The sequence below is a fragment of the Phoenix dactylifera genome, chromosome 5 (assembly GCF_051530095.1).
Source record: "Phoenix dactylifera cultivar Ajwa chromosome 5, Ajwa_hap1_PhDact_Kaust_v1.1, whole genome shotgun sequence".
Taxonomy (NCBI): domain Eukaryota; kingdom Viridiplantae; phylum Streptophyta; class Magnoliopsida; order Arecales; family Arecaceae; genus Phoenix; species Phoenix dactylifera.
The window spans coordinates 18,244,341-18,258,412 of NC_143194.1; the positions used below are offsets into that span (position 1 = coordinate 18,244,341).

A 14,072-nucleotide genomic window follows, 5' to 3' on the forward strand; every position below is an offset into this window, starting at 1 on the left:
CGTTCCTATCCTGTGTAGTATGCGTAAACTGAAACTCATTGATGAATCAATGACCACTCTACAACTGTGTCTCATAAACGATGGTCTCATGTCCTCCACTTTCTTCTGGCCAGCATATCCATGACTATTAGAACTGCTGCTCTCGGTCTCTAAATCTGAGTGAGCTGACTCCTTCTCGACACTTTCCATTGGGGCTGCAGGTATTTTTTGCTTTTCTTTTTGGTGTGTCGGGCTGCTGTATTCTTTTCCGTCATGCTACTCACCGCTTGCTTATTCTTTGTGCCACTCTCTATCTGGCTATGTTGGGAGGATGTATGCCACTCTTTTGACCGAGTCGACTGGATAGCGCAGTGGCCTCATCTAGGCATCTCTTGATCATATCTCTGAGAGAATGTTTCGAAAAAAGAGTCGTGGTGACCGACTCTTCTGTGATTGTGGTTGTGGCTATGGCTGATCAGCTAGAAGGATGCGTGGAATATTGTTTTCTGCCTATTGCCTTGCATCGACCCTAACCTCGTTGGCTATAAAATTGGCCGTTCGTGGAGGCGATCCTCGCTTAACAAGCTCCGGCTTCTGCTGTTAGCCATAAGCCATCCAATCATAAAATCATCCTCATTATCAATGAAAGCACTATGGATCGAATATGTGTACTTTAGCTTCACTTCCTTCTGGATGCACTTCAGCCTCAATCTTAGATTGTAGTGAACATATACAAGGTCGTTGAGGTGCTTCTGTGTCAAACGGTTTTTTTGCTTGCTGTGGATGAGGGTGAAGGTGGACAGTTGCGCTCACAACCATTCGAAGAGACTGTTTGGAAGAGCATCCGGATAGCTAGCCGGTTAAGATTTTTCACGGACAAATCAAAATGAATTCACCATTCAGTTGCAAAAACATTAAGAAAAATTGCATATAAGATAGTGCCATATTAGTAACCATCTAACGCAAGATAAATGTTTTCTTACTTATGACCGCTACTGAGACTCCAAAGCTATCGGTGCCCTCTTTAAATATTTTGGTCTGAAAAAAAAACTATATTATATATTGTTAATAATTAAAGATACCAGTTAACTTACCCATGTCATTTTAGTTAATTTACTTCTTCTCAACACAGGGCCGTGACTTTTAAATTAGGCTTCATCTCTTAAATTAAATTATGCAGAGCGATCAAAAGTTCATCATCCATATTGCTCTTTAGGCCCATGGGTATGCATCAAACTATCAAAGGCTATTTATTTTTATTTTTTTTCAAATTTAGGCCTAGGCCACTGTGTGCATGATCGCATCAAAACTTGAATAAATGGACATCAAATTTTGTTGGAGAGTAACTTGTATGCCCCTAAATATGCTTCTGATTTTACTTTTTTTTATTTTTTAATCCAAAAATATATTTTTAATTTTTAAAAATTATATATAATTCAAAAGTTAAAAATTTTTATCATCGTGTAGATCATCTATAGATATACAACATATAATAAAATGAAGCCCAAATCAAAATTTTGGCATGATCTGTACTTATTTTACAGTTTTTGATCTATTTTTTTAAGCTCCTTTAAAAAATTTTTGAGGGAATGAGATAGGAGAGAGGAAGCACACCTTATTTAGGCTTGGATTTTTATTTTGAAGTACTGAATCAGTGTGATTTTTGCCATGAGGGGAAGGGGGAAAGGCGGAAAGCTCTTCACCGTTTAGAAATGATGTTGGAAAGGCTTCGGACCTTTCCAACATCAATTTTTCACTAGTACAAAGGAGAGGGGAGAGGGCCCAGTTCAAAACTAGGTTGACTCGGTGCGAACCGGACGGTTCGCACCGAGTTTGAATGGGACCGGTCAGTTTTGATTGATTCCGGCCCCGGTTCGCACCGAGTTTGAATGGGACCGGTCGGTTTTGATTGATTCCGGCCGATATGGTCCGGTTCAAACATTTTTCGGCCAGTTTCGGCCAGTTCAAGGCCATAGCCGACTCCAAAGGCCGAATCGACCCGTTTTCTCATCGGGTTGGCTCGATTCGGGCCGAACCAGGCAGTTCGGTCTGGTTCGGCCATGTTTGAATCAGACTGATCGGGAATTGGCATTGTTTAGCTACTTATTTTGATTTGCCTCAATAAAGCACTTGCTCGGGCCTTTTGTTGCTTCCTTCAGCCTTTTCGATGCATAGAAGGTCCTCTTTCCCTCTCTCCTGCTCTCTCTCACACCTTTGCTCCATTCCATTGCTTCACGTCTATTGCCAATCTTAGCTGAGCCAGGGTTTGTTTCGATCGAATGAAGAGCAAGCAATGGACAACTAGCCACGGTCGGTGGCTGATGCCATCGATCTCTTCGGCCTCTCATCACGGTGGTGGAGCGATCTGGAGTGGAAATCGGAAGAACTCCTCGGAGAGGTGCTTTCTCCCTCCCTCTCTCTTCCTCTCTCTCCTTCTCTCTTCCTCCCTCTCTGTCTCCCTCCCTCTCTTTCTTTCTCCCTTTTCCTTGTCCTCTCCTGTTTTGGAATAAGGAAGTGTGAACTCTTTTGAATGTTTTTTTTTAAATTTTTGAATTTTGAGTGAAAGTCAGCACATCTTTTGCCGACTTCAGTTCAAAATCTGAAAATAAAAAAAAATAAAAAAAATGCCTCCGGCATGTCATAGTACGAACCCGTACTGTGCCGGTCGCAATTGGCACAGATTTTGGTACCAGTTTCGAAAACCTTGAGAATCTAAAGTCTGACACGGGTCTTCACTTCTCTTTTTTTATTCTGTGTGCATGCACATCTGTGTTACTTCTCCTCTGATTCTGATTCTTCATTCTTTATCAATGCCTACTTTTCTTCTTATCGATCTGTCTTCTCTACTATTTATTTTCTGTGGTTCATAACTGATGGTTTTCCCTTTCCTTTCTTTCTTGTGCTCGCTCTCTCCTGACTTCCCGGTTATTGGAAGTCTCTTGCTTTTCATGCCGTCGGGTCAAAGGGGCAGGAGCGAAGGTATTATAGCGCTATCTGATTATATTTGGATTTCCTTAACCCCTTATGTTCTTTGTTGTTTTATCAGGGCCTTCCCCTCCCCCCCATTTGAAAATAATAAAACCATGTCTTCACCATTTTTCACCAAATGAAATCTGCGCAGAGGTAACATGCAGACACATAAAGGTTTTCGATTACAAATCCCTTAGAAAACAAATTATTTGCCTTTTCTCTATCCATAAAACTCTAAAACCTATTCTCTATCACGAGTTATTGACCCCAGAATCTGTACAAGGACTTGTTATCTCCCTCTTTCTTGACAATGTGCAATCAGTTCCAAACTGTCTAGATTTCTGGTATTGGATAGCAAGCTGCCACCCCTCTCCCCTCCTCTCTCTTCTTCTTCTCCTCCTCCTCCTCCCTCCCTCCTGCTTTCTTTCTCTTTTTGAGGGGGAATGCTTTACTTCTAGGCTCATTCCTGCTTGTAGGTAGCCTTAAACTCTAAACTCTTGCATCAGATGATCAATTGATGAATAGTGCATTTGATCTCTTGCCAGCCATGATAAACAAGAGCTTGAGATGCTGTCATATCTCATTCCTTGGTGCTGCAGTTATCTTGGAGGTAGCTAAATGACTGCTTCTAGCTTTTGTTCCCTTTTCTTTGTTTTGGTCTTCCCTGGTGGTTTCAGGTTCTGCATAGTTGGAAGTCAAATGGTTTTTATGTTTGCAGATTTTTATAATCCTTTTTCAGATGCCGAACCGCAAATTGCATTGAAGAAATATTGGCATCTAAGCTACAGTACAATATTTTAATGAAATTAAATTGCATATTTTGAAAAGCAATTGAATTTTTAGAAGGATTTCTGATGGCACACCAAAAATCAAATTAGTGCAAAAGTTATTTGCAGGACGATGGTTAATCAGAATGTTTCTTATTGGCTAGATACTTAAGTAATGCGAGGATACCATGTACTTGCCAATGGACTTCTATCTGCTTCCTCTTTGCTTTAAAAGTGTTGGTGAAAATGAAATTAGGATTGTCTAGAATTTATTGCTTTTGCATAAGCCGTAACAGATATTTGCTCTTCTATTATCTTCAGTTAGTACCTGCTTTCTTCATCAGTTATACCTTGCATTGTAACTTTATAGGTTATGTGCCTATAAATTTATCAGAAAGTACTTAGTATGTCGCTTTGCCTTGGTATTTAACTATTATTTTTTGGTTCTCTCAGTTTCTAGTTCTGGATGAGGCTGATAGGGTTTTGGATGTTGGTTTTGAGGAGGAACTGAGAGTGATATTTCAATGTTTGCCTAAAAATAGGCAAACTCTTCTCTTCTCTGCAACGATGACAAATGAGCTGCAGGCATTGCTTGAGATTTCTGCAAACAGATCATACTTTTTTGAGGCATATGAAGGGTTCAGAACAGTAGATTCTTTACAACAACAATACATATTCACCCCTAAAAATCTGAAGGATCTTTATCTTTTTCATGTCTTGTCTAAAATGGAGGAGGAGGGTACCCGTTCAGCCATTGTATTTGTTTCCACCTGCAGGTATGCTTTCTGTTAAAATCTTTTGTACATATGTGAGATCACACTCGACATTTTGCTTGAAGTCATGGTTTGCCCTGCCCTTATAAGTTCTTTGATAGTATCTTTTGCATTGCAATATGTGAAGCTCACCTCTAATAGTTGTTATGATTGTTAATATCTAATGAATTTACTTTTGCATTTGCAGTTCATTTATACTGCTTGGAGACATTTTGGTTACGCCAAGTGGATGTCTCAGTGATACTAAACATCCCTCTAGTGATTATATTTTTATGACCGGATTACCTACAATGACTAAACAAAATGCTGCATATATTGTTTCCAATCAATTGTTTCTCTATTGGATAGAGAATTGAGCATCATTAGAATCAGTGTTAATAAATCATGGAATTATGCCTAGAAAGAGTGTTATGGGCATAAAACTATAGTTCAGAAAAGGGCATAGAGCTTTAATATCTAGTTTAGACATTACACTTATTGTTCTCTGTAAACCTAATTGCTACCTCACAGTAATTAATTAGAAAAGACTCTCCAAGGTTGACCCTGTGTCCTAAAAGGGGCTTGCATTGTGCAAGTGGCTAAGGAATTGCATAGTTTGTAGGTATAAGGCAAGTTCTTAAATAGATGCTTAGGTTAATTATTTTTGGTATAAAATCATAAATATGAGGGCGAGCCTTGGCGCGATGGTAAGATGGCTCCATTGTGACCCGGGTGTTATGGGTTTGAAATATGGAAGTGCCTCTCCACATGTGGGGTAAAGCTATGTACATTTGACCCTCCCCAAACCTTGCAGTGGCGAGAGCCTCGTGCATTGGGCTGTCCTTTTTTATAAATTCACAAATATAAAAAATAAAATCAGCTAGAAGAATATAAGGGAAATAACTGTTAGTCAAAGAAACTGTTCTATGTTTTTTTCAGATTCGTTGTATAATATTGCTTGTGAACCTATAAATCTACAATTGCTGCTCATAAATTACAAATAAATTGATTATATGAAAAGGACAAGTTGTTCATTTAGGTTTATGCAACAAGCTGCTCTACTAGACAATGAACATATATACAAATTATTAAGAATTAGTCAAACTTTTAAATTATAAAAAAGGTGTTTGGGCACCAGTGAAATAGACAATGGAATGGTGATATGCCCACAGGACTTGCTAATATCATCACTCACCATTCATAATAGCTGATCATTGCCACGACATCTGCTCAGCCCTCCAAACAGTCCAGACCAGGACATAGTTGAGTTGCGGGAACATACACTAGGTTGGCAGCTTGTTTGTAGGCAATCTAGGTGCTTATAGGGGGTTTTCTTTCAAAACAGTGACTAATGAACAATGCAATCAGGGAAGTTGAAGGCAAGAAAAAGGTAAAAGCAGCATTGTTTTCCCAAAGCCTTGGAGAAAATCAATCACTGAAAGCACTGAAAATTGGTAGTCATTCCAACAAATTTTATATTACCTATATCTTTCTATTACTAAATCAAAAATAGCCATTGTCTGCAAACAAAGTAGAAAAATAAGCTGGTGTTTCTAATGGTTTAGCAGTTATAATCCTTGGCATTTTTTGGCTTTCTTTTGCAGAAGGTTCCAGCTTTTCCCATTTTCTAAAATAGATTCTATAGGGACATAGAAGTAACCTGACTACTTGTGGTCTTTGGAACTTTTGATGGTCACTTGACTTCTTGAGTTAGTAGGATGTACATGGGTCGAATGTAGTGATCGTAGAACTCCTTAAATAAGAAAAGTGGAACCATCCCGAACCGCTCGATTTTGGGCATACCGAGTTGTACTAGTGGTGGACCGGAATGGTTCCAGCAATGACATCGAGAAACCGATGAGGGAAGGGCAGAGGGAGAACGAAATAGAGGAAAGAAAGAGAGAGAGGGAGGGAGAGAGAGAGGGCGGCGGTGAGCGGCAGCTGCTGGAATAGGGTTGATGGAGGGGGAGGGCTTTCGAAGCAATCTCTCCTTTGTGCGTCGAAATAGGGGCGGAGACCTTGTTTCGTAGGGATATAGGGGCTTCAGCCTCTTTTTATATAGTTTTTTGATTTTTTTAAGTGAAGTCAGCAGCCATCTCGACTTTCACGTTATTGACTTCACTTAAAAATTTCAAAAGAAGAAAATAATAGCATTTTAAAAATAAAAAAATAAAAAAGGGACAGAAGCCTCTATTTCTTTTCGAAACAGGAGCTCTACCCCTGTTCTGATGCACGGAGGAGAGGGCTTCGAAAAGCCCTCTCCCCCCTCCCTCGGCCCTACTCCGGTAGTTGCCGCTCACTGCTGCCCTCTCCCTCTCCCCCCCCTCTCTCTCTTTTCCTCTTTTTCCTTCTCCCTCTCCCCCTTCTTCAGCCTCCTTCACTCCCTTCCTCCCTCTCCCTCCCTCCCTCTTCTCTTTCTTCTTCTCCCCCTCCGTTGTTGGCTTGCTTGTCAGTTCATGATAGAATGGCACAACATTACTGTACCGTATCGCCGGCCTACCGACATATGTGTCAGTTTCGCGGATCTTGCCTTAATGCCTTAGATCAGTAATTAGGGTTAATTTTAAGCCTTAGATCAGTGATTCGACAAGCTTTTCATAGGAAAAAAACTCTATATTAAACCTTGGAATACAAGTTTGACAATTAAAAGTTTGATTATTGAGTTTCTAGTAAGTTAATAAAGCTTTAGGTTGAATTTTCCATGTTATCTTCTTTATCCTTTCCTTCCATTCCCTTCTTTTCTTTTGTTTCTCCCCTATCTTTTTTTTTTATTTGGTACTGAACCATCGAACTGCTGAAGTTATCACTGTCCTTGAAGTTGTCAAAGGAAAGATAAAGGCATTTGGCAAATGTAATCATGACAAAGGCATTATATGAACATTGTTTAAAACTTTGGTAGTTCAAAATGGATAATTCAAAGCAACCTAGAATAAATAGATTGGCAAAGCCAAGTCATGGGCCAAAGCTAATGTAGATCTGATATGGAGTACCAAATCTACCATTATGTTATATCTGATATCTAATCAAATCTAATTGTTTTATCTTGTGAGTTCAAATTTTTTGGCTTTCATGTAGAGATCTTGTATTGCATTCCTCCTTGATCCAAGAGAATGATCTACCATTGTGATGATTTTAACTCAAGCCTTGTGTTGAAATTAATAAAGCAAAGTTGAAAGATCGAAGAACCAAGAAGCTGAAGAAGAAAACTGAAGTAACAAAAGTTCATAGTACTAGCATGTACCGAGCATACTATTACCATAATGGTACCAAATTGATATTTGATATGGGGGGAGTACCTAGTGTTGATACCAATGTCGATGGAACTGACCCGAACCGGGCGGTTCCATCCGTTTCGAACCGTACCAGTGGCTCATCGGTATGGTTCCGGCTCCGAAAATAGGACGTATTCTCGGAGTCGAAGAAGGAGGAAAAAAGAGAGCGAGCGGGGGAGAGAGGGAGAGGGAGAGGAAGAGGATGCCGACGAAGGGCCGACGGAGGGCCAGCGGAGCCCGGCGGAGGTTGCAAGGAGGCCGATGCCGAGGAAGAAGGGCCGCTTAAGCGGCCGACCCCTGTGCCGACTTCACTTATGAATCGGTAAATTTTTTAAGTGGACCTTCTTCCCTGGCGCCGACCTCCTCACATCCTCCATTAGGTTCCGTCGGGCTCTGCCGGCCCTCCGCCGGCATCCCTCCCTCCTTCCCCCGCTCTCTTTTTCTCTCTCGTTCTCCCTCTCCTCCATCTGTTCCGCTGTATCGGTACGGGCCCGATGCAGGCCCGTACTGAGCTGTCCCGCCGGAAAATCGGTATGGGATTCGGTACAAGTTCCTCCGACCTTGGTCGATACATCGAACCAACCTTATGTTAGGCGTATCAATATTGTACCGACATGATACTACTAGGGGGTCCTATATTGAGACTGTAAATTGTCAGTTGTCTCACTTTTATAGCTCTAATAAATTATTCTATAGAAAATATACAACCACCCTCATCCAATAGTTGGCTGAGGATGTCCTTGGTGTTGCTTTATCTTTTAAAAGATCCGTCTTCAAAACATAGACTCGTGTAAATTCTAAATTAAAAGGTACTGGTTGATATATTTTATTTTGGAAACCGCATTTTGTACAACTATTTTTTATGCATAGGCTTACGATCTCAATGATATGGAGCAATCTTCCAAAAGTAGCAGTTAGAACTCAGAAGCCACCTTTTCTAGCTTCTCCTAGAAGTGATTTTCTAACTTTTGTTTCTTGTAGAAGCACTTGTCAAACAATATTACCAGTCACCTCATCTTTTTCAGGAGGTACCTTTTTATTTTACATTAAAAGTTGCACAAGACTTTTAAGCAACAACATATGTTCCTTCAAAGGAGAAAAGACTTTTGAGAGGTTTGGTCGGGGGAAGGGTTTGGCTGGTTAGGCCATCCTCCATCTCCCCCCCACCCCCCCGCCGCAAAAAAAAAAAAAAAAAAAAAAAAAAAACCACATCCTGATAACTTATGGGATCGCCTAGGTGGATGCCATGTGAATAAACCTGATGAATGAAAAAAGACAACTTTAGATGGGTTGCCACAAAAGATCTGATAGGCTTGAAGTTTGGAATCGCTAGAAGGACATGGAGGCAGACATGGATAGGTGTTGGCATTGGAAGCAAACGATTATCTGACCGTTTACAATGCGATGTATAAATAATAGAACATGATTATAGATACCTTTGGCCAATCAAACACCTCTCGTTGCATTTATCTTTATCTTTGCTTTGCATTTACCTTTATTGATCTTGCATTATTTACATTGCTTTACCTTAGTTTACCCGTAGCTCGTAGCTGCTAGCCTAGATTCGTAGCTCTAGCTACTAATGTCTCCTCCTCCGAGAATGCGGTATCGGTACTAAAAGTCCTTGAAAGCTCAAGACATCAGGAGCCGCACTACTAACCCTTATCCTCTTTCCGGTTTTAGACATCAGGGCCCTTATCACTTTATTACCAATAGAAAAGGCAATATGTTGGAATGTAAGTTTTAACCACTAGAGCAGAAATCCTAAAACACTTGCAAAATGCCCCCCATAAAAAAGGTATAATTACATAAAGCCAGACCCCAAACTAATGTAAATTTAGGTTAGATGCTTCCAGTCCACTTTACAGATCTCGCTACATGATCTCCTTGAGGATGTCAAAATGCAAGCTACACGGTCAAATCGTTGTAAATAGATGGATGCTAACATGCCTTAAATGGCTCATTTGGTGGTTCTTGCCTTTGATATTGAGGCGACCTATCTTTTAATGCTATTGACCATGATTGGGTGGGTCATTAATCTATGCTTGATCATGATCTTCAAACAAACCTGGTCAGATCCTTTTGATGAACCCCTTTTGGATTAATGATGGTGAAATTCCTACAAACAGTCCCTTGTTGGATCAGTGATGGTTGGATCGTAGTAGCATGAATCTTGAACTGATGCTTCCTGCACCTTGTACTAATCACCATCCTTTCACCCTTCCCAATCACTGTGAAGTCTAAAATTCATCACCAAATCCCGTTACAGCCATCGTCCATATTTGTGGCCCTTTCTACCATTTTATCAATCTTCACAATCATCTTTGGACCTCTGTCCCCTTAACCCAGCAGTAGATCCTTGTTATACCACAAAGAAAATAGCCAAGGACCCTTATTTAGTCCCTTAACAAGAAAATAGTTATGTTATGACCAAGGATAACTGGTACAAGAACTAGAAGTCTAGAACAACTTGTACTGACATCATGATCCAATTGGAGGTGCAATAGGACCAACTGCAACATATTCAATACTCTTCTTCCTTCTTCTATGGTAATCTTGTTCTAAAGTAAGCACTTTCTTGTCGCTCAAATGATAAATTACTTCTTTGTGGATGAAGTATGCCATTGGTATGTTAGACTGATACCTTGTTCCTTAAATCCCATGAAATCCTGCCATTTGTTTTCTGTGCACTTCTGAGCCTAAATCAAAATCTCTGATTTTCTTGATTATTAGTGAGATCCGAAAATCCCCTATTGGTTATTCCCCTTTTCCTTTTGTTTTTTCGCTGATAATTTTGTTAATGATAAAAATATATAGAGTTGATCCTTGTTGTAGTTTCACCATGGCTGGAATTTCACTACTGTCATTGCAGCTATTTCTAGTGTCTTTCCCTGCTTCTTTGTGGTAGATTTTGTATACTTTTCAAATGCACTTTCTTTCCAAACTTTACCAAGTAATCTCTAACATAATTCTGTATGATTTGCATTAGTCAATAATGACCATAAGTAAATGCTTTCCTTTCTTAACCATCAACCACCCTAGTAAAGAAAGCAATTAACATTTTTCATAATTTAGCATCCTAACATAAATCCTTAACTACCCTTTATTCTTGAAACGGGAGTTTTGCAAAAATGACCTGTTCTTTAGTTTCTGTCTTATTTGAGCCATTTTTTTTCTTTCATTCCTCCACTTTCTTCTTCTTGCAAAAATGGCTTAGCTTCAAATTTTTCAAACACTTTTACACCTGGCGCGTGAATATCTGCAACTACTCAACATACTCAATTTGCATGATATGTTGCAAAAATTGGCAACATTTGCTTAATTATTTGATTTTGCAGTAACAGTCTGTTTTGGACTAATGCATAAGTTATCTTACATGTTTGCAGAAATTGGCAACATTTATTTATTTATTTGATTTTGCAGCAACTGTCTGTTTTGGATTTCATTGGACTAACATGCCCCTCCTCTTGGATTGAGTGCATAAGTTCTTACTAATGCACAAATTTTAGTAATGGATGCACATAAAACAGATTGGTGCATGGATGCTGGTAATGATTGCACCCTACATACACATTGATGCACATTGTGAAGATGTAACCACATGTGGTCATAAGGGCAGGGGTGTCATTTGTTCTATTGAAGTTCTAGAAGGAGGACGTGACCTGTTTTTTGAAAATATGAAAATAAAGTGGCCTTTTCTTGTAAAATTCTATTTTCATTTTTTTTATAACTTTGTTCCATTCTCTTTTATGTTGTTGTCATCTTAGTAACTTCCTCAATAGTTGAATTTGAATTTTGTGTTTTTCACTTTTGTAGTTGATTATTCGTATAATAGGTGACTTTCTTCCATGATCATACAAATACCACTATTTTTTCAATCACCATACTGCATCAAGCAAATACTGGTAATATGGATCTATCAGTGGGCAGCCAGTATGGTATGCACTCGTGTACTTTCTTGGCAAGTGGTGTCAATCTTTATTCTTTCGTATGGCTAGTATGCCCCTAGTGAAGACTATTTGGCTCCAAAATTTAGTTTTTGCCCTATTTTAATGTTATATTATTTTAATGCTATATTTTTGTGGAAATATGATAAGTTTATTGATTCAAATATCCTGGGAATCCTATCCGATGTGTGTTGAAGTTCTTTTGTTGTTTGTTGATTACAAAACACCTAACTTACAATTAAAAAAGAACATTGAATATCTATTTATGTGTATTAAGAAGTGTGATGTAACTAGGCTTGTGGAAGTCATTAAATTAATGTATGATGTTGAAGATTATTAAGATTCAAGATGAAATAGTCTACTACAAGTATTAATTTAACAATGATGAATAGAGGATGTTGTTGCCATATAACTGAAACATAGAAATATACCCTAATTTGATAGCAGATTCATGCTTTGAGGCATGATACCTTGGTTCCTAAACCATTAGACCTTCCTAACACATAATCCCTACCTTTTCTTCAATTTCTCGTCTCCTTATTTCAATAGACGTAAAAAGGGGAAGAGAGGCCATTAGCAAGCTGTGAGCTTGTTTATAATCCCAAATCCTGAAATACTTGCTTCAATTGCATGATTTGTCATTTTCTCACACTCCTTGTGGAAAACACAATGAAAAGGGGTTTAAAAGGTTTTCTGATAGGTATCAGGTGGTATCATTCAGTTTGGACTAGCTCATGTTTGACCCACCTTAATCCGGTGCAATCTGAGCAGGTCAGCCCATTCAGCCTAATTGGTGCATGCTGGCTGTGTGGTTATACTGGCACTTGGCTGGTATTGGCTATTACGGCCTAGATTTCAATCCTTGTACTGCATATAATTATAGATTAAATCTGAACACACTATAGTTCAACAGCTACACATAGATCCTTGAGACCAACAGATCACATAAACACAAGAATCTGCAAATCTGAAAATAATGGGCATAAAATACAGTTCTTCAAATGAAACAAACAAAATATATAGAAAGATGAATAATTAACTGCAAATGAATATAAAAAAAATAATGGGAAACTAAAGAAAAGAGGAGAGAATGAAAAGGAATGTTATGGGAGGGGGCAAAATGTTTCTAGTAGCCATCCATGCTCTTGATGTGTCTCAGATATGGCAGAATGGCTAAAATGCTCCTACTTGGGAAACTGATTAACATATGCTTCATAACATCAGAAGGGTTCCTCACTAGTTACAATATTCTTTATTATGATTTAAAAATTCGAAATATCATACTTGTGATGAGGCGAAGTTTTCAAAACTTGCACTGTTTTCTTGTTTGGGTAATTCGGGATCACAGATGCTTCTTTCAATGTCCATGCAGGACTTGTCATCTACTGAGTTTGTTGTTGGAAGAACTCGATCAGGCTGCAGTAGCTCTGCACTCACATAAGTCACAGTCTCTGAGACTTTCTGCATTAAATCGATTTAAGTCCGGTCAGGTTCCTGTTTTGCTTGCCACTGATGTAGCCAGCCGTGGTTTGGATATTCAAACAGTTGATCTTGTTATCAATTATGACATTCCAAGGTTTATTATCAGTAGAAAGTCTCTTGATGTTTTGTTGTACTTAATATTTTGGGAATGATGAGAAGCACTTAATGAAACCTATTTCTGTCCTTGCTGTAGGTATCCAAGAGATTATGTCCACCGTGTGGGAAGGACTGCAAGAGCTGGCAGAGGAGGACTCTCTATAAGCTTTGTTACGCAGGTTTACTGTCATAGAGAAAGTTGTATCTTAATTTAACCTACTTACGTATTGCTTAAATTAGTATCATGTCACCAGATGCAATGGAAAATATAAAGGTGTCTGCCAAAAAAAGAAAAGAAGGATAAACATAGTTACTACCTAAACAATAAAGTAAGAATGGTCTATCATTTGGAAGCTGTGCAGAACATGGCTAACCCTTTTGTGTGTTATTTTACATTTTGGTTAGTCTTCCATTGGAATTAGATCATTTCAAAAAAGGTTAGATATTCTTTGCAATCCATTGAAATTAATGCTTGATCAGCTCCTTGAATTAATTGATTTGAGAGGATTTATTCATAATAGTTTGCTGATGGTTGATTTTCTCAATACCTAGCATGTTGACTTTTTTCATTGAGCTCTAGTCAGATTTATGATTTTATTTTTCACATCTGAATTGTATATCATCATCGTTATGATCATAATTTTCAAATATTATTTTGTTGTGTACATATTAATAGATAAAGTCTCATATGATATAGAATTTGGACAAAACATGCATCTCTCTTTTCAAGTAATTGCTTAGTCATACATCAAATTTAAGGTACGCTGTCTTGGTATCGGACTGTACTGCTACCATCACGGTCCTCAA

The 14,072-nt window shown here is 38.7% G+C and overlaps 1 protein-coding gene across 2 annotated transcripts in view; it reads left to right on the forward strand.

Moving 5' to 3' along the window:
- The window catches only part of RH36 (RNA helicase 36), a 31,992-nt gene that overhangs the window by 3,803 nt on the left and 14,117 nt on the right, over positions 1–14,072 (forward strand). For both annotated transcript variants that reach the window (XM_008805205.5, XM_026808416.4), the window contains exons 2-4: positions 4,170–4,492; positions 13,060–13,263; positions 13,363–13,444. In XM_008805205.5, coding sequence (XP_008803427.4) covers positions 4,170–4,492; positions 13,060–13,263; positions 13,363–13,444 — 609 coding nt within the window. The remainder of the gene's footprint in view (positions 1–4,169; positions 4,493–13,059; positions 13,264–13,362; positions 13,445–14,072) is intronic.